At 54.6% G+C, this 21,733-nt stretch overlaps 2 protein-coding genes and 2 long non-coding RNA genes across 5 annotated transcripts; 2 read left to right on the top strand and 2 right to left on the bottom strand.

The window, feature by feature from the left end:
• Positions 1–1,521: 1,521 nt before the first annotated feature.
• Positions 1,522–5,717, bottom strand: LOC101046760 (uncharacterized). Of its 2 annotated transcripts, none has more exons than XR_745821.3 (2): positions 4,533–5,717; positions 1,522–2,224 (listed from the first exon to the last, which is right to left on the bottom strand). It is a non-coding gene; the product is annotated as an uncharacterized LOC101046760 (long non-coding RNA). The 2 variants fall into 2 exon arrangements; XR_012512190.1 differs by lacking the exon at positions 4,533–5,717 and adding an exon at positions 2,727–4,432.
• On the top strand, positions 5,480–9,625 carry HOXA11 (homeobox A11). The gene is made up of 2 exons (XM_039472793.2): positions 5,480–6,356; positions 7,774–9,625. Exons 1-2 carry the CDS (start codon positions 5,651–5,653, stop codon positions 8,004–8,006), a joined length of 939 nt encoding a protein of 312 aa, XP_039328727.1. The 5' UTR covers positions 5,480–5,650; the 3' UTR covers positions 8,007–9,625.
• A 6,476-nt stretch (positions 9,626–16,101) lies between these two features.
• Positions 16,102–20,029, top strand: HOXA10 (homeobox A10). The gene is made up of 2 exons (XM_003935154.4): positions 16,102–17,304; positions 18,463–20,029. Exons 1-2 carry the CDS (start codon positions 16,347–16,349, stop codon positions 18,735–18,737), a joined length of 1,233 nt encoding a protein of 410 aa, XP_003935203.3. The 5' UTR covers positions 16,102–16,346; the 3' UTR covers positions 18,738–20,029.
• On the bottom strand, positions 18,703–21,585 carry LOC120365316 (uncharacterized). Its single transcript, XR_005580297.2, has 2 exons — positions 20,853–21,585; positions 18,703–19,326 (listed from the first exon to the last, which is right to left on the bottom strand). It is a non-coding gene; the product is annotated as an uncharacterized LOC120365316 (long non-coding RNA).
• Between the last annotated feature and the right edge of the window lie 148 nt (positions 21,586–21,733).

Below are 21,733 nucleotides of genomic sequence, written 5' to 3'. Positions count from 1 at the left end.
CAAGGGTATGAACCTTTTCAGGTATTTGGGGGCTTTGGAGGATGACTGAACTTGCCAATCAGACCAAGCAGAATTATGAGGTCAATTTCAGGGCATTACCTGTTTGTGAGTTTTAGGGAAGTGAAAGGGAGCTTGGGGGAGGGTGGGGTGTCTTGACAAAGAGACAAATTAACCCCTGCCTCCACCTCATAGTGATAGAGGTGATCTGATTTTTAATCGAAGTCTCAGTGCTGCCGCTGGCCAGCTCCTGGAAAATGTGGTGGATTGGCAATGATCTGGGAATAAGCCATGCCCTGAGAATAAATACTGGGCCTTCCCAGACAACTCACCTCCCCAGCTCACCACGGAAGACGGATGTGCCACCAGGAACCCTTCGATTTGGAAAGAGATACTCCTGAAATGGAGGAGAAGAGCTCAGTTGCTATTTCTACCCAGGGCTTCCGGGCCAGTTCTTGCACCTGTGTGCAATATGGTCACCAGGGTTGAAACACTCTTCTTTGTAGCTTTCTAGAAACACTGCGGCATTTGTGGACAGAGGAAAGTAAGGGCTCAGGCAAGCAGGAGGAAGCAAAATATTGATGGTGCCCTAAGCAATCCACAAAATGAGAAACTTAACTGTAGCCATCGAGGAGTGAGATTCGGTCTGTCAAGTGGGTCCTGACCCTTCCCAGGCCTAACCCATCTGGGTTGCTCAGCCTAGAAAAGTAGGAGCTGGGTCCGCATAAAAGGAGGAAATGTTGGGGAAGGAAGGAGGGTAGAGAAGGGAGGGTAGAGGGAGGGAGATAAGCCGCACTTGTTGGGGCCTTGCGTGGAGTATTCCAAAGAAGGGAGGTGGGAAAATCAGTTCAGGCTCTGGTGGAGGGAGGCCCAAAGTAGGGGGAGAGTCAGGGACCTAACAGCCCTCTTTCTCTGTGCCTGAGTATTGGGTGCCCTCCAGTGGCACCTCAGCCCTTGCTCAGTCTAGCAGAGACATCAAAAGAGGTAGGGAAGAGGTGGGAGGTCCCAACAGGTGAGACTGGCTGGAAGAAGGCAGGGCAAGGTTAGGAACTGTAAGGGGTACAGAACACCCCCCCAAGGACAATGGTGACTGAAGGCAGCTTGGCATTGACATTGAGACTGGACAAATGCTGGGCATTCAAAGGGCTGCATGTGCAAGCACTGGGGACTTGAAATTCTCAGATTTCTGGGACAGGAGCAGCTGCTGCCTCCCAAGCCAGCCCCAAGGAGAGAAGAGGGTAGCCCAGTAGCTTTGCTAGTTGGAGCTGGGAAGCCTGGAGTGTGGAGGTGCTCCCCACCACCCAGCTCTATCCTCTCTTGGAGTGAGAGGGTGTTAAGCTGCCTGTCAAGTGTCGATCCTTGCAGCTCAAGTCCCTCGAATGACTGCTGGAAACGCCCCCAGCACAACAACCGCGGTGACAAGGCTTCACATTGCCCGGTGCACGCCGACCGGGCACTGCCCGACTGCGCCTAACCGCTGCCTCCCGGACCCCTCCGGCTGCAAGAAGAAGCAGAGGCGACAGAGGCGCCTAGACACACTTTATTCCGATATTCCCCCTGCGAAGGCGGTGGAGCGAAGCGTAAGCCTCAGGGATGGTCGTCCTCAGCAAGGAGGGTCCCGGGGGTGCTGTGCAAGCGCCCCCCCCCCCCGCCCCCCGCAACCTTTGCGGCCAACTCAGACGAAGCCTCGGAAGGGTTCTGCCTGTTTTGCTGACCAGATCTCCTTGTTAGCCGTTTCCGCCTGACAAGCCTGGCGCGGGCGTCGGCCTTCTCCTCTCCGGGTGGCCACCTCCAAAAGCCGCGCGGGGAGCGATAGGGCCAGGCCCGGCGGAGAGCTGCCTGGACCTTGAAGTTTGGAAAAACAAGAAGAGACTGAACCGGCTCCCTCCCTTCTCTGCAGACACACACGCACCGTCAGGCCGCCGCCACTTCCTGCCTTTGTTTTTCTTCCTCCAAACATTTTTGGCCTCTTGCATTAGCCGCGGTGGGGCTCTGGGTTGACGATAAAAGGAAATATACGCTGAAGACAGTTTTCTGGTGATGGCCCGCGCAGTGGAGCTCCTGAGAAAGAACAGCTCCTGGGAAGCCAGTCGCCAGGGCCAATGTCACAGCCTTACCCGCCCCGGCCTCTTCAAGAAATGGAACTCGGACTTGGCCTTCCGGGCGGCCTTAGCCCCAGTCGAGTCTTTCCCAGAGCCCGGTGGGCTAAGCTCGGCTCTTGGACCTCCTGCGAAGCGGAACAGTCAATCATAGGCTCAGAGCAAAGTCAAAACCAAGGACTCGAAGGTCTGCCTCCCCTTCTTCCCCCAGATTTGGTCTGATCCTCAGAGCTGCGGCCACCCCTCACCCCAGCCGCCTGCTTGGCGAAACCTTCACATTTACACCGCCAGCATATTCCGCACACGAGGGCAGGAGTGGGCAAAGCTGGGACGTTGCGCAGCTTTAGGGGACCTGAGTGCCCTTCTATCCCTGCTGCTCAACTAAAAGCGTTCCACCGCTCCAGGCTTTTTCCCCTGCTGATATCAAAAGCCTTTTCCCTCATCCGTCTTCACGGCAGCGCCCCCACACACCCCTTCCAGTCTGCAAGTCCCTGCGGGCACCCCGCTACGGTGCAGCCTGCCGAATTGCCCTGCCAGTCGCTCCCGGTGCGCCTTTCTCAGCCCTAGCCTTTCCTCCGGAATTCGCCTTTGTCTCCTGCGGACACCCATGGGATCCAGCCCTGCCAGTACCTTCTCGGTTTGGCCCTCGAGGAGGATATAGGAGGCAATGGTTATGCGGAACAGCGCACATCCCCAAACCGACCTCTCTGCGGGGACCACTGTCCCTGGCACCAGGGGAAAACCGGTCTAATTAAAGAGAGGGGCTGCGTGCCGCTGGGGGAGGTGGCCTGGAGTCCCCCGCTGGCGGGCCACCACAGCCCCGTCTGCTCAGGCACAAGCTGAAGTTGACTGCCAAAACTGCTATAAAACCGCAGGTCTGTCTAGAACAGTTTTCGGTTTTCCTAGACGCCCCCGGGTTCAATTATGGTCTTAAAAGCCCTAATACAAGTGCAAGAATTTGTTTGCCTTCACCCAGGGGCGGGGCGAGCCCCGCAATGGTGGCGCCTTTGTTATGGCAAAGTCACTGAAACCCTTCATGCATTCCTTTTGTTCGAAGGTAGGGGTGGCGAGGACTGGGTGGGCTGCAGGGAGAGAGTTTGGGATAGCCAAAATCAAGCCAGGGCACAGCTCGAATACCGCTGTTTGAAACCTCTCTTCTGCCTTTTATATTCTGTCTCTAAAAAAGAGATGCTGTGGAGAAACAAATATTTTGCCTTGTTGGTCACTGCTGGAAATAGAGTTTTTTCGCTGCAGGGCAATTCTGTAAATGTGCTTCCCAGCTTTAGGAGGTCTGAAGCTACTCTTCTCCAGTAACCTTCCTTCCCACTGGACCTTCACATTCACAGCACTTCTGCCCTCTGGACAAGATACAGTGGACAAATATGTCAAGATGAAGATGCACAAATAATTTCAAGTTCAGTTCTCAGGGATTCAAGGGACATGAAAGTTCTTGTAGCAAATCTTGAATAAAGAGTTCATTAAACCTATGTGTCCGAGTAGCTTGATTTGTGATGAGCAATTCTTGTAAAGTGGGTGGGGGGGAGGTGGAGAGCCACATAAACATTAATGCTAATAAATTAGTTTACTCGACTACAGAGTAATTACTCCATATTATTGATATTTACAGCAGGTATTCAAATGCAATGATAGGCCATTATTTGGAGAAAATACATAATGAAAATACTTCTTTTCCAGTGCAATACATGATTAGATTTGTTATTGAGTCAGTTACAGTCAGCTCAGCAATAAATAAATAAATCGATGTTGACACTTAAATGCCAAAGATCTTAGAGTTTATACTCTAAATCTCCCCAAGATATGTAAATACCTTTGGCTATTTCCTGGAGAGGGAAAAGGAAAAGGTTATCTTTTTCATTTTTTCATTTTCCTCCAGTAACACCCCAGCTCCTTCCAAGAAGAGCATTGTTGGGAGGCCTCAGGTCTGGGCCCCTCTCAGCTCCTGGCCCTGCCTGGCTGCACTGTGTCCTCGCCCTTCTTTCGCTTCCTCCAAACTGCTCCTCAGTCCTGCAGGATGGGGAGCATATTTTGCCTTCTTAATTTATTTTTTCCTCTTCCCAAGAAAGCTAGACTCCTAGTAGCGCTACGGCCTCTCTCTATCCTTAGTGGAACCTAGCCTTTTCAAGGCATCCCTGACTCCCCAGGTGCAGGGTTTGGGTAGCACCTCTCCTTTCTCTGGTATTGTATTCCTTCTGTGGAATAAGCAGTAGGAGAGGCATAGAGCTCTCTGAGTTTTTGCCCTGCACATCCCTTGCTTTCACTCTCACACATTGCAAGGAAGGCGAATAGGAGAGCAGGCAGGTTACCCCTTTCTCAGCCACCCCTTGGCTCTCAGCCCATCCTTTCCACCCCCATTCTCCCCACACCCCTGGAGCTCTAGGAGCAGCCTGGTGGGCCCCCCACGAAGATGCAGCATACCCAGGAGAAGGCTCCTCGGATGTCAGCGCCTCTAAAACAGCCCAAGGCTTGCCTCAATTGCATGGTTTCCCGAGTCCTCAGCTCCAGAAGACCAAGCAGACGAGTGGACCGGTGAGCAGCGGGGCAGCAGCCCCTGTGCCTCTGTCTCTGCCGAGTCACTCCGAAGCCCGGCAGGCAGCGAGAAGAAGGGGGTTTTTCCAAGGACAGAAGGTGGGATGAGGAGGCAGGCAGGGAAGATGAAGGGAGAGGTGGATCCCGGGTAAGACGAAGGCCCTTCCGGGCCCTGCGGATCAGTGACAAACAGCGGGGAGAAGCCGTTCTGGCTGTCGGCAGTTTAGGGACGGACGGCACTAAAGCGCTTCGGAAGTGACCATGAATGCGAGCGTGTAATCAAGTCACCGTGCAAATCGGACAAGCCAAGAGGCAGGCACATCCACGGCTTCAAACCCGGGCCCCGAAGGAGTTCCGGCTAGGGTCGGAGGCAGAAGTGCTTCCCAGAGCAAGTCTATGGGAGGGGGGCTGCGAAGAAGGGGGTGCAAATGCGGGCCTCCAGGAGAACAGACTCCTAGATCACAGGTCACACAGCGAGGGGCTCCCACCTGGCTATCCCCAGCCCAGGGCATCCCTCACCCACCAGGGGAGCTGCGGGTTGGCGGGGGCAGAACAAGAGTTGAGTTCTCACCGCCCTCCGCACACTCGAGAACCAGGACCCTAAAATTGAGCACTAGCATGCTTCATGGGGGCGCACCCCAGCCTCTCCGCGCGCCGGGAGGCCCCCCAGCCAACATGAGTTACACCGGCGATTACGTGCTTTCGTTGAGAACACCGAGTGACGATCTGTTGCTTCCCCTGAGGTGGCTACAAAGAAAGGAAGCCGGGAGGGAGGGGAGGGGAGGAAAAAAAAAAGGAAAGGGGGGTGGAAAAAGGCCCGGACTAGCTCGCAGCTTGTCAATTTCAACATCGGGTCACATGACCAGCACCTCCCTGCTAAGGATGGGGATAGATTTCCACGTCAGCTTACGTCTCCAAATTTCTACTTCACGGATCCGCTTCAAAGAGGCAGCTGCAGTGGAGAATCATGTTAAGCTCGGCTACTGCGGAGAGCCCAAGGTAGCCCAATGATGGATTTTGATGAGCGTGGTCCCTGCTCCTCTAACATGTATTTGCCAAGTTGTACTTACTACGTCTCGGGTCCAGATTTCTCCAGCCTCCCTTCTTTTCTGCCCCAGACCCCGTCTTCGCGCCCAATGACATACTCCTACTCCTCCAACCTGCCCCAGGTCCAACCCGTGCGCGAAGTGACCTTCAGAGAGTACGCCATTGAGCCCGCCACTAAATGGCACCCCCGCGGCAATCTGGCCCACTGCTACTCCGCGGAGGAGCTCGTGCACAGAGACTGCCTACAGGCGCCCAGCGCGGCCGGCGTGCCTGGCGACGTGCTGGCCAAGAGCTCGGCCAACGTCTACCACCACCCCACCCCCGCCGTCTCGTCCAATTTCTATAGCACCGTGGGGAGGAACGGTGTCCTGCCACAGGCTTTCGACCAGTTTTTCGAGACGGCCTACGGCACCCCGGAAAACCTCGCCTCCTCCGACTACCCCGGGGACAAGAGCGCCGAGAAGGGACCCCCGGCGGCCACGGCGACCTCCGCGGCTGCAGCGGCGGCGGCCACGGGCGCGCCGGCAACTTCAAGTTCGGACAGCGGCGGCGGCGGCTGCCGGGAGGCGGCGGCGGCGGAGGAGAAAGAGCGGCGGCGGCGCCCCGAGAGCAGCAGCAGCCCTGAGTCGTCTTCCGGCCACACTGAGGACAAGGCCGGCGGCTCCAGTACGTATAAAGGCAGCGCCCTGCGCTTTATGAAAGTGGAGTTGGAAATCTAGCGCAGCACCGCTGTTAAATTTTTATATGCTGTTTTATAAGCATATAAGGTTTATGAAGGGCCTTTAGGTTTCCCCCAACAAAACTTTGTTATAAAAGGCGGGATCACGTGGCGAGTGCTGAAATTGGCCGTGAAATACCCACCGGCCAAGGCATGCCTGCAAAAAAAAAAAAAAAAAAAAAACCAACAACTCCCCTTTTCCCTTTTTTCCCTTCTCAGCTCCCAAGCCCGGCAGCTCGACCCCGCTCAGGGCCAGCTCCGGGCTGGGGAGCCAGAGGTGGGCGCCTGTAAATTCCCCCTGCTAGGGCTCTGGGAGCCTTTGATAGCGAGGTAATCCGGAGATTTTTATAAAAGCCATGTGTTGCGCCGGGACTCCAGTCCCGGCCGGGATTCAAAGGCGTCGCTGTTTAACGACGGCGCTAGGAGTGCATTTAACAGATAAAGTAGCCCGCTTAGTTCCAGCAATATATTAAAAGAAACAAATTAACCCAAAGTTGGCCTTTTTGTCCAAAGGAAGCCATTTTCCTCTGGCGTGGTGGCAATTATATGCCTCCTTCTGCCCAACTACATGTTATTCACAATTGTTATTCAATCTGTCAAAAGCGATTATTATTTTTTGGGGGGGTCTTGTGGGTCTTTTTTTTTTAAGGGGGAGCAAGTAGAACCTGCCCGAAGCTTTGGGAAGCCCCCTTTCCCTTCACCCTACGTAAAATAGCGCCGCTGCTCTGCCGCGTGCAGGGTGGCTGTGTGGCCGTGGTGCTCAGCGAAAGCCCGGGGTTGGGGGCTTCCGCCGCCACCTCCCCACCTCAGGGGAGCCAGGAGGCTGGCCGAGGAGGCAGAAGCTGGTGGCCAGGACTTGGGCTGACAAAGACCCGGCAGCCGCCCCAGATGTTAACGACTGCCCAGTCTTGGCGGCAGCCGAGGAAGACTGGGACTGGAGCCCCCTTTACTGCCTTGAGAAGGGGCAGCCCAGGTGCTGGAAGGTGAAATGTCCGCAGGCGGCTGTTTGTTTAGTCTGGCCGGCGAGAGGCAGCCGGCAGCCCCCACTCTGCGGCTTTGAAAGAGGCTTAGGCAGCGCAAACTCGCCTGTTGCTATGCGAAGCCCTCCTTTCTGTTCTGGGGGCAGCGGGAGCAGCTTCCCCGGGGGGCTATCTAGAGAGCTGGCTTTTATCTGTGGCTGAGCCTCCAACTGCGGCCCGTTCTAAGCCCGCAGTCCCAGCGATAAAAGCAGGGGCCTGGGAGACTTAGACGAGGCTTGGGCTGGACCACCAGTCCCTGTGGCAGCCGTTCTCCTCAGCTATGGGCTCTGGGGTGGATTGCAGCCCCCACACCTGGCTCACCCCCCCGCCTTTTCTCCCTCCACAGGTGGTCAACGCACCCGCAAAAAGCGCTGCCCCTATACCAAGTACCAGATCAGAGAGCTGGAGCGGGAGTTCTTTTTCAGCGTCTACATCAACAAAGAGAAGCGCCTGCAACTGTCCCGCATGCTCAATCTCACTGACCGTCAAGTCAAAATCTGGTTTCAGAACAGGAGAATGAAGGAAAAAAAAATTAACAGAGACCGTTTACAGTACTACTCAGCGAATCCGCTCCTCTAAGGCTCCAGCGGCTGGAATTGGGTGGGGGGCTTCATACACAGGAGATAATATGCAGATTTTGTCCTTGACAAGGTCAAGCCACATGGTGACTTTTGAAAAGAGGTGTGCAAGAGAGGGCTGCATGGCGATAGCCCCTCAGGAGGCGGCCTGGGACTCTCTTGGTTAAGATCTTGGTGGTTAAGATTCCTAGTAATCATTGGATTCTGAGAGCTGTGCATCAGCTAGAATGACAGGTTTGGGACCCCTGGTGGTTCACTCTTGGAACCTGCAGAGCTGTGGGCTGGGTGTGGTCTCCACTCGGGACTGGGCCCCCTGCCAGGTCCCCTGGAGGCTAACCCCTCCACATCCTCCCTCTACCGGGAGCCTAACCACCCCCAGGACCCCTGAGTCAAAAAGCTGTGTGCTCTCCAAGCCCAGTTCAGCTTGGGGACAGGGGCAGGAGGAAGAGGTAGGATTACTAGGTGCCCAGAATGAGGCTACTTTCCAAAGCCAGTGTGAACGGCGGCTGGACTCAGAGGTGTCTATGAGGTAGAAGAGGGCTGCAAGGCCTTGTGGGAGAAGAAATCTATGATTCAAGGTGGTGGTCGTGTCTTTCCCCTCCTCCCAGCCACCCACTACACTGATCCAGGCTCCTAGCCACTGCCTCCTACAGCCCACCTGGTTTTCCTTTCTACCAAATGAGGGTCTTCGTTCCAGCCTGCCACTCAGGCCCAAAGCCTCCTCGAAGAGTGGACTGTTCCCTGAGGTGGGAGACACGGAAAAGCCAAGAGGCTGCGGCCAGACCACTGGCCCCTGAGATCTTCGCAGGAAATGGCTGTGGAGTGCGGCAGTTTGGCAAAGTCTCCACCACACTTAATGAAGCTTGGATTTGCTCAGTGTCTGGCTGCGGAGCAGCAGGCCTGGCCAGCCGGTCCCCAGCTTTGGCTATGAGGGCCTTGAGTCCCCCAAAACACCGGGTTCCAGCACCACACTCTGCCCTCATTGGCTCCGGAACTGAGCTTGGAAGCTTCCGGTGACCCTCCAAGAGCCAGAGAGTGAGGTGGAATTATTTTAAAAGATAAATGTTATATTATATATATATTTCCCTGAAGGAACCAAAGCGAATTTTAAAAGATGCAATGTAGAGGGGAAAAAAGATGATGAAAATATTTAAAGGCTCTATCTGTTTACAGTGTTCCATGGTTAAACTCGCTCACTGCTAAGAATATTTGAATGTATGCTTCATACAGGGATGGTGTTCAAAAACTTGTAAATAAAGGAACCATAACCAATTTTGTTTTGTTTTGTTTTGTTTTGTTTTGTTTTGTTGCCATTAATTGATTTCCTTTGGGGTGTTGGAGGGGGTGGAAAAGGTGTTGAGAATGGTCTTTTTAATCTCTTGCAACATTTGGAAAATGTTAGGGAAATGCTCAGAGGCAGCCGGCCTGGGGACCTCATCTGGGAAAGCCAGGCACCCTCCCGTTGAATCTCCTTTGCCTCCCTATATGAAGAAATGTCTGATAGCCCACTTGTACTGGGAATGTTGGCCTGTCCTCAGTTCTGCTTCTTACCCACCATGTGTGTCGCAGCGTGTATACAGGCAACAGGGCACAATGAAAATAAAGACGGTGGAAATTTGAGTATCCTGGTGTGACATTCCTCTCCCTGATCGCCTTTTACCGCCAAATGTCTGCCCACCCCCCCACATACACCCCCCAACACACATTACCTAGCCCAGGGGCAAGTTATCAGGCCCCTGAGGGGGTGAGAAGGTGACTGAGTCAGGAATTGGCTACAGTAGGGACCAGGCTTAGCCAAAGTGGCTGGCTAGGTCCTTGTAGGAAGCGAACACCTGGGGAAGGGGTATCTCAGAGCCTGGAATATGGGACTTCATCCCTTCAGACAGACCTCAGCCCTGAGGAGGGCTTCGGGGCCTGAGGTGGCCAATGGGTCAGATTCCAGCTGTCCTCACTCACCTCAGGACCGGTAGGCCTGCAGTGGGACCATCCAGGGCCCCGTGGAGGCTTCAGCAAGAGGGAACCCGGTCTGAGTTCCAAGGCAGAGCAGACTCTCAGGAGCCTCTAAGGGCGCTTTCTCCCCAGCTCCCAGTGGAGGCTGCTTTTTCCCTTTGGGAAAAAAAGGATTCCGGTTTCCTCTTTGTTTGCTGCCTTTGAACTTCTGCCTTAAAATTGGACATCACCCATAACCTTGAGGAGAAGGGTTGAAAGGACAGAGCCTTTTGTTGCCCACCCCACCCTCTCTTCAGCCACCCAGGCAGGGCCAGAACAGCAGATAGGGTCGCATTTGGAGAGAGGCCCCAGACCCCAGTCTGTTTATTTGTTTGTGTGTTTGTCTAACTGGCGCGACTGGGGAAATCCAGCTGAAAGGGGAGTGGGACAGACCCGGAGATGAATGCCTAGGTTGATAGGCAGACACGCAGAGACGAACAAGGGCCCTCCTGGGGGCAGGGAGGGGGCGGGCTGGGAAGCCTGGGTTTAAGGAAAGACTTCCTTTGGGATGGTTAAAGATTAACCAAAGTCTCTCAAGTTGCTAGAGAGTCTAGCCAGGAGGACTGCTCGCGGGCGGGCGGCAGGCGGGCGCGGGTTTGATTTCTGAGCCCTATAAAAGCCCATCCTCGGATGGCTGTGACAATGTGGTCGTAAACCCGTCCGGGGCCGGCCAATTTGCATATTTGGAATGCGCCGCTATAAACCCGGCTGGGGTTTTGCAGCGATTTCTTAGATGTAAAAATGAGATCTCAATAGCAGCGGCTGGGCACATCCTCTCCTCTCTTCCTCTCTCTGTCCGGAGCCGGTTTCCCTCTCTCGGCTCCGGGCTGGAGCTCCGGCCCGGCCTAGGCGCGCAGCCGCCACCAGATGGCGCACTTCCGATCAATGTCAAAGCCGCCGGGGAGCCGGGAACCCCAGCGTGATTCTTGGCCTTTGTTCGCTTCTGATACTAAGAGCAGCACGGTACATTATTTCACTTGTCCCGCTCCCCTTCGTATTAGAAAAAGGGGGCTCACCCTCAAGAAACGGTTGGTATTCTAATTTAAAGCAACGCTCATTCGCTAGACCTCGCGAGCGTCGCCGCGCGGAGAAGCCAACTGCCCCCTTGGCAGTGATATCGGAAATGTGTCAAGGTAAGAGGCCACAAGTTTAGCAATTTCAGTCTGGTGGGGAGGGAGTGGGGAGGTGGCCGGTGTCTAAGGGCTCTCGGGAACGCGGCTGGGTTTGTGGAGTGGCGCGGTAGGCAGCCCCCACCCCATTGCTCCCGAAGGTTGGAAAGCAGGGGGAGGCCTAAGTAGAAAGTTGGGGATTTTAGCTCCTTGGCCAGCATTTCATTCAAGGCGAATCTTTCGATTTTGTAGAAATATTCAGAAGAGAATGAGCTAGGGATGAGAGGCGTCTAGGCTAAAAGGTTCCAGCTGTGCTGGGATAGGGGGTTGTGGGAGGGCAAAGAAATAAAAAAAGGAGGTGACGGGGCTGAGGAAAACAGAAAGTTTCCATTCTAAACAATGGGGTGGTAGAAGCCTGCGGGCCGCTAAGGCGGGATTATTCCCAGGGCCAGACGTTTTGGAGGTCACTGGTTTCCTACTAGGTGCATCTATAGGTCTGCCCACAGCGTAGAGAAAACCTTTGTTCGAAAAAAGGTCAATTTGGAGAAGTCGCATGTGATTTTTGAGAGTGCCAGACAAGTCTCTGTGTTGCATACTTGGAGTACGTGTTATAAACCCGGCTGGGATTTTGCGGCAATTTCTTACATGTGAAAATTAGATATTCTGTAAAAGATATTTTGCAAATATGCAAAAATGTATTGGTAAATACCAATACATTTTTAAAAAGTTGCAACCGAGGATAAATTTTGATGGAGCAATCATTCTATCGGGGTTGTCATCAAGCACATTTTAAATAATAAAAATTAACTTACATTTTGGGGGCCTGATTCAAATTCCCTCTTTCTCTTATGTTTAATTTTTTCCGCTATTTTTCCATTAGTTTCTGAACATTGTTTTCTTTTCCCAAATATACAGTGCATAGTGAGCAGTGGGAATCCCAGAGAAGCAAGTATTGCCTGTTTGTTGAGTAAATTTTGCCTATCATAGTCTTTGTTGAGGGCTAGGTCCCAAACTATACAAGAGCAAAGCAACCAGGCAAGGAATGAGCGCTCACCCAGTGAGCTGCTCTCTGCAGCGGGAGCCCTCTCTGCAATCACAGAGCCGCCTCCAGTTCTAAGGCCAGAGGCGGTTTATTATGAACAAAACTAAGAATATTGCAATTCAAGGGGTGTGTGAAAAGGCCTCAACACTTCCTTAACAGGGGAAGGGCCATCTCAATGGTTGGATTTAGAAAAACTTTAAAAGAACGTCATTGCTTGTGGAAAAAATTTCTAACTATGCATAAATGTGTGGATCTGAGAAGCTATTTTTTTTTTTTTTTTTTTTTTTTTTTGCTAAAGCCGGATATGTAAAAGTAGCGTTTATTTTTTCCTCTGTGGGACCGCAGCTCACCTCCACCACTGGATAATTCAGAGTCTTGAAAGTACTGAGCGTGCCCTCCAGATACCAATTGTTTACTAGCAGTTTTAATCTCAGAACCTAGTATTTTTTTTCTTCGGGAATTTGTTTTTCATAGTAGTTTATTTCTTACAAGGGCCTACTCAGGAGTACCTAGTGAACTGAAGCCTAATCCTTGCCAAAGGCCTTAATCCATGGGCCTGGTGTTTACTTTGGCTCCAGAGGGCTGGTGGGTTATTACCCAGGTAGAAATGAGCAATATTTACTACTAAATAAAACATGGGCTCTGGAGGCAGCTTCCTAACTTAGCTGCATAAGGCCTGGTTGAGGCAAGCAGGCACCGAAGGTGTAGGTCAAAGATACCCTGAGGGAGAGGGAGAAATTGAGTGCTGGGAAGAACGGCGAAAAAGAAAGAAGGAAAATGAGCACGAGGGAGGAAAAGTGCTTGAAAGCCGACCCACTACAATTGAATTGCTTTCTTAATCTCTTGGGGTGAGGAATCTCGGGGGGGGGGAAGCCGAAGTGATCGATAAATGGAATATTTTATTGAGAAATCTAACACCTCAGTGTTAAAGTCTAGGGAGCACGGGAGTCTTGAGGGCTGGCCGGCCGGGGCTGCTAGGGGCTAGGAGACCAACTGAGAGGGCCAAGGAGGCATTTAATTTGAGCCGCTGCTGCGTGGATATCCTTTCGTTTAAACCAGCAGAAGCCGACCGGGCACACCGGCAGTATCTCCCTGCATTTCCTGCTCAACAAGCCCTGGTGGGAGTTGGAAAGCAGTCCTGGGCCAGAGAGGGGCTCTCATACATGAGCTTACATGCTCTTTTTTTATTATTATTTTTTAAGCAGAAAAGAGCTCAAGCCCAACATCCCGTTTGGTTTATTACAAGTGGGGGAAAAGTCATGCTAAAGAAACACATCTGGCTCTCCACAAAAAGGTCACTGAAGACCCAAGTGCCAATGCCATGGCCTGCGAGGCCCGTAGCAGGCCTTCCAGCCTCTCCACTCCTCCGCCAGGGCAGCCTTTTGTAGCAGATGCAGTACAAGCTGACGTTTGTAACCTTGTTGGCACGTGCACGTCCCTGGATCCTTTCCAGCTTAGAAGCCCATTTGGCTGCCCTTCAGGGCCCTGACCTGAGCTGTCTGCCACAGGGCACCCAGCTTGTCTTACCAGCCAAATTGGCAGCCCCCCCCCCCCCAGTCCCAGGAGACTAGGGAACTCTGGAAGACCCAAGGAAAAGACTTTGAGGGGTGTGTGAATTCCTTTGAAATGATGGATCAATTTGTGGAAATACACAGATGCGCACTTTTCAATGAACGAGTCAAAAGTTACTCAGATTTTCCAAAATGGTCCTGACTCCCTAAAAGGTTAAGAAAGATAGGTTTTGATCATTGCCTTTTACTTCACGTGGTCTCCACCATCTCAAACATATACTGGACCTTCCCAGAACTTCCTGGGAAGTTGCTTTCTGCATTTAGTCTGGAGAGAAATGGTTCTAGGCCCAAGTCCTGGCCCACTGACCTGATAACGGCTCATTTTTTAAGAGGAAACCTCGATGCTCCTGGGACCTGCTTCCCAAATGACACAGCTTTTCTTAGAGGCATGGGTAGTGCTGAAGAGCAAAGCTTCCTTCCTAGGCAGTCCCCAGCCTGTGGCATTTCCAGGTGGCATTGCTAAGGGCAACAGTCCCAGTCAGTTCCACCCCTCTGGTGAGCAGGGTAAGGACCAGGCAGATCCGGGAAGCTAAATATAGAGTCATTGGCTGCGGTGCTCTGAAGCTTTTCTGCACTCAGGTTCGTCGGCCTCATGGGCAGAGCAGGAAGAGAATTTGCCTTGCCTTTGGGCGCAGGAGCATGCGAAGAGCAAAGGAGAGTTAATGATCTCCGGGCACAGACCCCGTCTTGACTCCTCTAAGCCGCTGCTGCAGCTTAAAAACCCCTTCAGGCTGGAAAGAGCTGGGTCTCTTGTGCTCTCTCCCCTCCTGTTTCTCTCTTTCTCTCCCCCTCTGTCCGTCTCTCCTTCTATCTCTCTATTTTTCTCTCCATCCTCCTCCTGGGCACCCTGATGCTCAGTCCTCAGCGCCGGGTCACCGTGGGGCCCCGAGGTGGAAGCGGCTGGAACGCCTCGCTAGCGGTGGAGCGGCCTTCTGGGCCGGGAGCTCGGAGCAGCCACGGCCCACAGCGACCGCAGCTTCTGGAATCTCAGAAGCCAGAGCTGGAGCTCTACCTAGCTAGCTCTCTCGTGCGCTTTCAGGGTCCTCTCAGGCTCCTCTTCCTCCAGAATCCAGGGCTGGGTTCACATTGGGAGGAAGGAGGCAAAGCGCCGCACATATGACCGGGATGCAGGAGTCTTTCCCAGCCTCAGGCAGCGGCCTGAGCTGTCTATTTTTTGGGATGCCGGCGTTCAGCAATACCAGCTCCAACTGGAGCCGGAGGGGCAGACAGGCCTGAGGTATCCTGGAGACCTGTAGCCCACAGGCCAGGGACAAGACAGAGACCTCCCGGGCTCCATTGGATCTGGCCGGAAAACGTTGCATTTCCTGAGACTAGTATGAGGGTCACACTTGGGGGCTCGCACCCCAGGCCGGCCATTTCCAGATGGCTAAAACAGCGCCCCTGAGTCTGCTGAGCAAAGGGCCTGGCCTCCACATGCTCTTATAACAGGGCCAGAAGCCCAGCCCGGCCTAGTAGGGAACGGATTTCCTCACCGGGGCCTCGTTAAAATGCACACACTGCAGGAGTTAGGACTGCCCTAGCTGAGGGTATGGGAGGGAGGGGAAGAGGGGAGGGGACAGAGAGGCAGGAGTGTAGTGACATTGCTTCTTGTTGTAGCCTCCAGGAGCATAAGAGTGCCAAAGCTAACAGGAGAGCAGGAGCATAAGGCGGCAGAGGTGACACCGTGCACACCCCTCCAAGTCTCCCCCTTGGGCCAGCCAAGGACCCCAGGGCCACCATTTTATTTCCCAAAATGACTGTTGGCTTAGAGTCTTCTCTGGGTGATGAGGGGATGCTTGGACCTAGCTCTGGCCTTGAGAGTGGGAGTAGGGGCGTCTTCTGCTTCCCACCCCTACTCCAGCCAGCCCACCAAAGACCGCTGACAGGAGTTGCAGAGAAGGCGTGCCAGGTGAGCACAGCACCGGAGGAGAAGATCCTAACTAGATCAACGGACTGGGGGAGAGAAGTGTTGGGGGTTAGGGGCCAGGGAACAGCCATTGTACTTTGGGGAAAATCTGTAGGATGCTGGAATTAGAGGCAAGTCACTATGGGCTCCCAACACTCTGAGAAGCCTGACAGCCGTCGCGTCAGGTTTGCCGCTTTTGGGGAGCCAGAATTCAGACAAGGGGCCAGCTCCACTCCAGAATTGAATGGGAAGCGTGTGAGTCCGGGACATGGCCCCTTCAGTGGTCAGAGCACACCGGGGACTAGTGGCAGCTTCTTTGACAGGGATGGTGAGCACCTAAGGTGGACTGGACGTGCACCATAAACACCCCACTTGTTAACTGCGCGGGGCCCAAGGGCGCTTCAAACTGACGCGGGTATGGGGCTTACGTCCGGGTAGGGGCGGAGCGAGCCCAGTGGCCAGGTCCCCCAGCAGCCACGTTGGGGCAGCCCCCACAGCTCCCGGCCTTCGGGCTGAGGTGTCTGGCGTGCGTCTCCTGGCCCATCAATAGAGATTACATATTTATATCAATCGCGGGCTCCGAGGGCGCCCTCAGAGAGCGGCCCCGAGCCTACGAAACCAAACTGGGAGTGGTCGCGCGGAAACTCTGGCTCGGGATTGGCTGCGGGCGCCCGCCGGGGTGCGGGGGGATTGCTAATCGTATTCAGCATGTTTTGCACAAGAAATGTCAGCCAGAAAGGGCTATCTGCTCCCTTCGCCAAATTATCCCACAACAATGTCATGCTCGGAGAGCCCCGCCGCGAACTCTTTTTTGGTCGACTCGCTCATCAGCTCGGGCAGAGGCGAGGCAGGCAGCGGTGGCGGTGGCGCGGGGGGCGGCGGCGGTGGCGGTTACTACGCCCACGGAGGGGTCTACCTGCCGCCTGCCGCCGACCTGCCCTACGGGCTGCAGAGCTGCGGGCTCTTCCCCGCGCTGGGCGGCAAGCGCAATGAGGCGGCGTCGCCGGGCGGCGGTGGTGGTGGCGGGGGTCTAGGTTCCGGGGCGCACGGCTATGGCCCCGCGCCCATAGACCTGTGGCTAGACGCGCCCCGGTCTTGCCGGATGGAACCTCCCGAAGGGCCGCCGCCGCCGCCCCAGCAGCAGCCGCCGCCCCCGCCGCAACCACCTCAGCCCCCGCCGCAGGCCACCTCGTGCTCTTTCACGCGGAACATCAAAGAAGAGAGCTCCTACTGCCTCTACGACTCCGCGGACAAATGCCCCAAAGGCTCGGCCACCGCTGCCGAACTGGGTCCCTTCCCGCGGGGCCCGCCGCCCGACGGCTGCGCCTTGGGTGCCTCCAGCGGGGTGCCAGTGCCTGGCTACTTCCGCCTCTCACAGGCCTACGGCACGGCCAAGGGCTATGGCAGCGGCGGCGGCGGCGCGCAGCAGCTCGGGGCGGGCCCGTTCCCCGCGCAGCCCCCCGGGCGCGGCTTCGATCCGCCGCCCGCGCTAGCCTCCGGCTCGGCCGATGCGGCCCGGAAGGAGCGAGCCCTCGATTCGCCGCCGCCTCCTTCTCTGGCTTGCGGCGGCAGCGGGGGCTCGCAGGGCGACGAGGAGGCGCACGCGTCGTCCTCGGCGGCGGAGGAGCTCTCCCCAGCCCCTTCCGAGAGCAGCAAAGCCTCGCCGGAGAAGGACTCCCTGGGTAAGCAGGGCTGCAGAGGGCTGCAGTCAGGCGGGCACACAGGCAGACGCAGGGAAAAGAATCAGAGAACTAGGAGCCCGCGCGGCAGCCTGCCGGCCTTGGCCCAAGCTGCAGCAGGCTGACCTTCTGAACTTGCTTTTTAATATTTGGGCGTGGGGACGCAGTAAAATTCATGTCCGGCTTAGCGCCCCACAGCAAGACGTCCTCGGCACTGGCCGCAGCTCCCCCTGACTTGGGGCGAGGACACCAGAGAGCAGGCCCCCTCCTGTGCGTTCTTCCCAGTGGCCGGGAGCACCCCAAGCCCTGGTCTCTGCCCAGCCTGCGCGGCGCGGCCCACGCGGGGGGGTGGGGGGAGGGAGGGAAAGTAGCTCGCCCGCAGATAGCACGGATGTTTGTAAGGCATCCAAAATAAGCAGCCGCCAGCGCCAATAAATAAGCCCATTAACCGGCGAAGTTCGAGTTTACGATCCCCCATGCTTTTTTCAAAGTTGCTGAGGGGAGGGAATCTTCGTTGAGGGGAGAAGAAAAGGCAAATCCGGCCTGGAAGCCGGGGACCCTGAGCTGAGAGCCAGAGAAGGGCCATTTCGCTTCCCCTGGAACTCGGAATCGCCCAGCTACCTACCCCTGGCTCCTGGAGAGACTTGAGGGAGGGCCCTTGACCCCCAATCGTTTATCGTGCCTTCCCTATTGGACCAAGGATGCTCTTCTCTCTCTCCTTATCAAGTCTTGGGCAATCAGAGCACTCGGGTGAGACAGCCAAGCTGCCCGGTCCACCTTCCAAGTAAGCACCCCGTGCTCCTAGCCTGGGGGCTACAGGAAATGTTTGTCTGCCATATGGCAAGAAGCAAAGAAAAGCGTTAAGTTCAAGAGGTACAGCCTGCCCTCCCAGGCCTTTCCTTCTGCAAGCACCTACGGCTTAGTGCTAAAACAGGTGTTTGGGAAAGGGGAAAATGTAAATTGGAAGCGTGGTGTAGATTGAAGGCCCACTCGATTTCTGGAGGAACTGCGTGCCCTCAGCAAGCCCAAACGGGGGACACAACTCTCTTCTCTGTGACTTGGGACCATCTCTCTTATGGGAGAAATGGAGGCAATTCACCCCTGCAGGCAGTCCGTCTGGCCTCGACCTAATCTTCCCCTCTTTATTCTCTTACACGCCAGGCAATTCCAAAGGTGAAAACGCAGCCAACTGGCTCACAGCAAAGAGTGGTCGGAAGAAGCGCTGCCCCTACACCAAGCACCAGACACTGGAGCTGGAGAAGGAGTTTCTGTTCAACATGTACCTTACTCGAGAGCGGCGCCTAGAGATTAGCCGCAGCGTCCACCTCACGGACAGACAAGTGAAAATCTGGTTTCAGAACCGCAGGATGAAACTGAAGAAAATGAATCGAGAAAACCGGATCCGGGAGCTCACAGCCAACTTTAATTTTTCCTGATGAAGCTCCAGACGACGTGGTTTTTCCACTTGCCGAGCGCCGGTCCCCTCCCTCTGTCTTCAGCCTCTGCCCAGGAACCCGCACCTGTGTTGGAGCCCTGTTCCTCCCTCCCACTCTCGCCACCTCCTGGGCCGTTACATCTGTGCAGGGCTGGTTGGTTCTGACTTTTTGTTTCTTTGTGTTTGCTTGGTGCTGGTTTATTTGTTGTTTTCTGGGGGAAAAAGCCATATCGTGCTAACATTCTATAGAGATAGATATTGTCCTAAGTGTCAAGTCGTGACTGGGCTGGTTTGCTGTCTTGGGGTCCCACTGCTGGAAATGGCCCCTGTCCTCGGCGGAGCTGGTTTCCTGCCCAGCCTGGGGCAAACCTAGCCGGAAGGCCGAGGTCCCATTGTTGGCGCTGAGGTGTCTGGCCTGAGGTCAATGGTGCAAGGAGCCGCCACCGGGCACGTCTGCCTGGAGTGCTACGCTGTGCTTAATCAGGGGATACAGGCCCCTGCGTTTCTTTTTTCTTTCTTCCTTTCTTCCTTGGCCAAGAGAAGGGCTTACAGGCATGGACATGCAGGTTGGCAAACGGGCTTGACGTTGGCTGATTTAAAAAGTGAGAAAGAAAGTCAAAGATGATTTTTTTCCTTCCTCTGTAAGATACCCCAGCTTTAAAAAGAAAAAAAAAAAATTACCAAGAGAAGGGGACTTCTCTTCCAGTTTCTGTAAGGTCTTACATTGCCTGACTAAAATGTTTCATTTACCTCTAAATTTCCATATCCTTCTGACTGTAGATAAATAATATAGTTTTCTTTATACATGTGGAATTAGTGGATTTTTTTTGTCATTAAAATCGTTACCACTGGTAACATACGACAAGCACACCACAATTCTCCCTATCTTGTGAAGTTGCTTTTTAAAATCACCTTGAACAAAAAGCTTTTTTTCTTACATTTTTGCTTTCTGAAACTCACAGAAGCCTAGGAGGACTGGGGTAAGCGGAGTAAACTAGAGAAGGGAGACATTGTTTAGATTTCCTTTATACTGTGAAGTTACATGCATAAAAGGGTCAAACCTGTAGATGCAGAAAAAGAAAAAAACTATAAATACAAATCTGTATAAATGTCTATTATTATGAAGAATTGCCAATCTTGTTTTAAGCAAATGCATTCTATCGTTATTATAAATGTTAGTTCTAGCTCTATTTACTTCTAATCTTAAATCAGAATAAATTAATATTGTATTGCTGCTGTGCGTGGAAAAAAGACGATGTTTATGTTCTTATAGAATAAAAGCTGTGGAATGAAGCTTTTTAATTTTACCTCTTTTTTGACTTCTTATCTTCACCTTCCACTTTATCCCGTTCACCACTTTTACAACAGGAGGACTAACCCGAGCCCCCTGCAATTACTTGAGGCATCTATTTAAATATTACCTAGACGGTCGTAATTTGTCTGGGCCCTATAGCCCTGGTGCCGTAAGGTTTGTCGGCTTTTGTTCAGTTTTATGACTTGCTAGTATATCTGGATTGTGGCTGTCTTGGACCAGTGATTTCAGTTGAGAGGGGAGCTGCATAGACAGAGGAAGCCAAACAGGATTTCTTTCGGGAGCCCCAGGGAGGCTGGCAGAGGCCGGTTATTTTGCGAGTGTCTGGGTCTCAGATGACCCTCAATCTGAATTGTGGAGCAGGCCTGGCCCACAGTGCATCCCTAGCGCTGGGGGCAGCCGTTAGGTGGACCCGGCTGGGCTGCATGGGGGCCGCCCCCTCCCCCAGCACGGCCTCCCCCACCTGGCGGCCCTTGGTAGGGCCACGCGTTTCCTGCTTGCCAGAGTTGGCGGTGGTGGGGGGGGGAGTTAGGGGGAGGGGGCGCGGGAGCGCGCGCCCCGGCGGGCGGGCAACTAGGAGGGAGGAGGGGGAGAGCGAGCGGTGGGAGGCCGCGGCCAGACAGGGAACCGGGCTCCGTACCTTCCCTGGCGCTTTCGAGTCTTCCACGGCTGCCGCCTCTTGGCGCCGGCTAGCTGGGCGGCAAGATTTGGGAAAGCAGCGCTCGTCTCGCCTGCTCCCCGCCTTTATTCCTCTCCTCCTGCCTTGCCTCCCCTTCTTTCTCTCCCTCTCCTTCCCAGGCATACCTTACTGGGGCCTGAGGCCTCCCCCATGACGCATTCGCGGCGGCCTGGGGCACTCCGTCACGGCAGCGGGCGCAGGTTGTCTAGGGGCTGGGCTGGGCTGGGCCGGGCGCGATCGCAGGGTTCTCTCCTTGGCGGCGGTGGTGGCAGCGGCAGCGGCGGCGGCGGCGGCGGCGGCGGCGGGCGAGGCAGCCCAGCTCGCGGGCAGCACCAGAACTGGTCGGTGATTTAGGTAGTTTCCTGTTGTTGGGATCCACCTTTCTCTCGACAGCACGACACTGCCTTCATTACTTCAGTTGAAATCGTCTCCAGGTACCTGTGCGCGCGGGGGGTCGGGCGGGCGGGGCATCACGGCCCTGGTCGTGCCAGGCCTGCGGTGGCAACCTCGGCTTTCCCTGCGCAGGAGCCTCGTGTCTTTCTCCGTGCTGTGCCAGAAGGCCGGCTTCCCCTTCCACCACACACCTCCACCTGGCTCACTGCAGGTAAGGTCAGGTTAGCTGCTTCTTCGCGGACGCCAGGGGCGTGGTAGGAATTCTGGGCCTTGGGCCATTCAAGGTCAGGGGCGCGCTTCCATCCTGAGCCTCCCCCACTGAAGGCGTGCGCCTGCCCAGGGACCTCCTGCCATTCTCTTGCAAGGCTGGAATACACATACACACACCCCAGTCCTGGGTGTGAGCTTAGGAAAGAACCTTCTGCCAGTGGAGACTAGGAAGGATAGGGCAGGCAGAGGCCGGGATCCTGGCCTTGTCACTTACTCCTCTCTCTGTAAGCCTGGCCCCTCTTTTCTTCTTTCTTTTCGCCCTCCAGCCTTCCTTTTTTACCCCCTTCTTTTTTCTTTTCTTTCCTTTGCTCCTTCCTGCTTTCTTTTCTTCCATTTGTCTTTT

Source organism: Saimiri boliviensis, chromosome 10 (assembly GCF_048565385.1).
Source record: "Saimiri boliviensis isolate mSaiBol1 chromosome 10, mSaiBol1.pri, whole genome shotgun sequence".
NCBI classification, from domain to species: domain Eukaryota; kingdom Metazoa; phylum Chordata; class Mammalia; order Primates; family Cebidae; genus Saimiri; species Saimiri boliviensis.
Note: the sequence above shows the minus strand (reverse complement) of the source record. Positions and strands in the feature narration are given on the sequence as shown.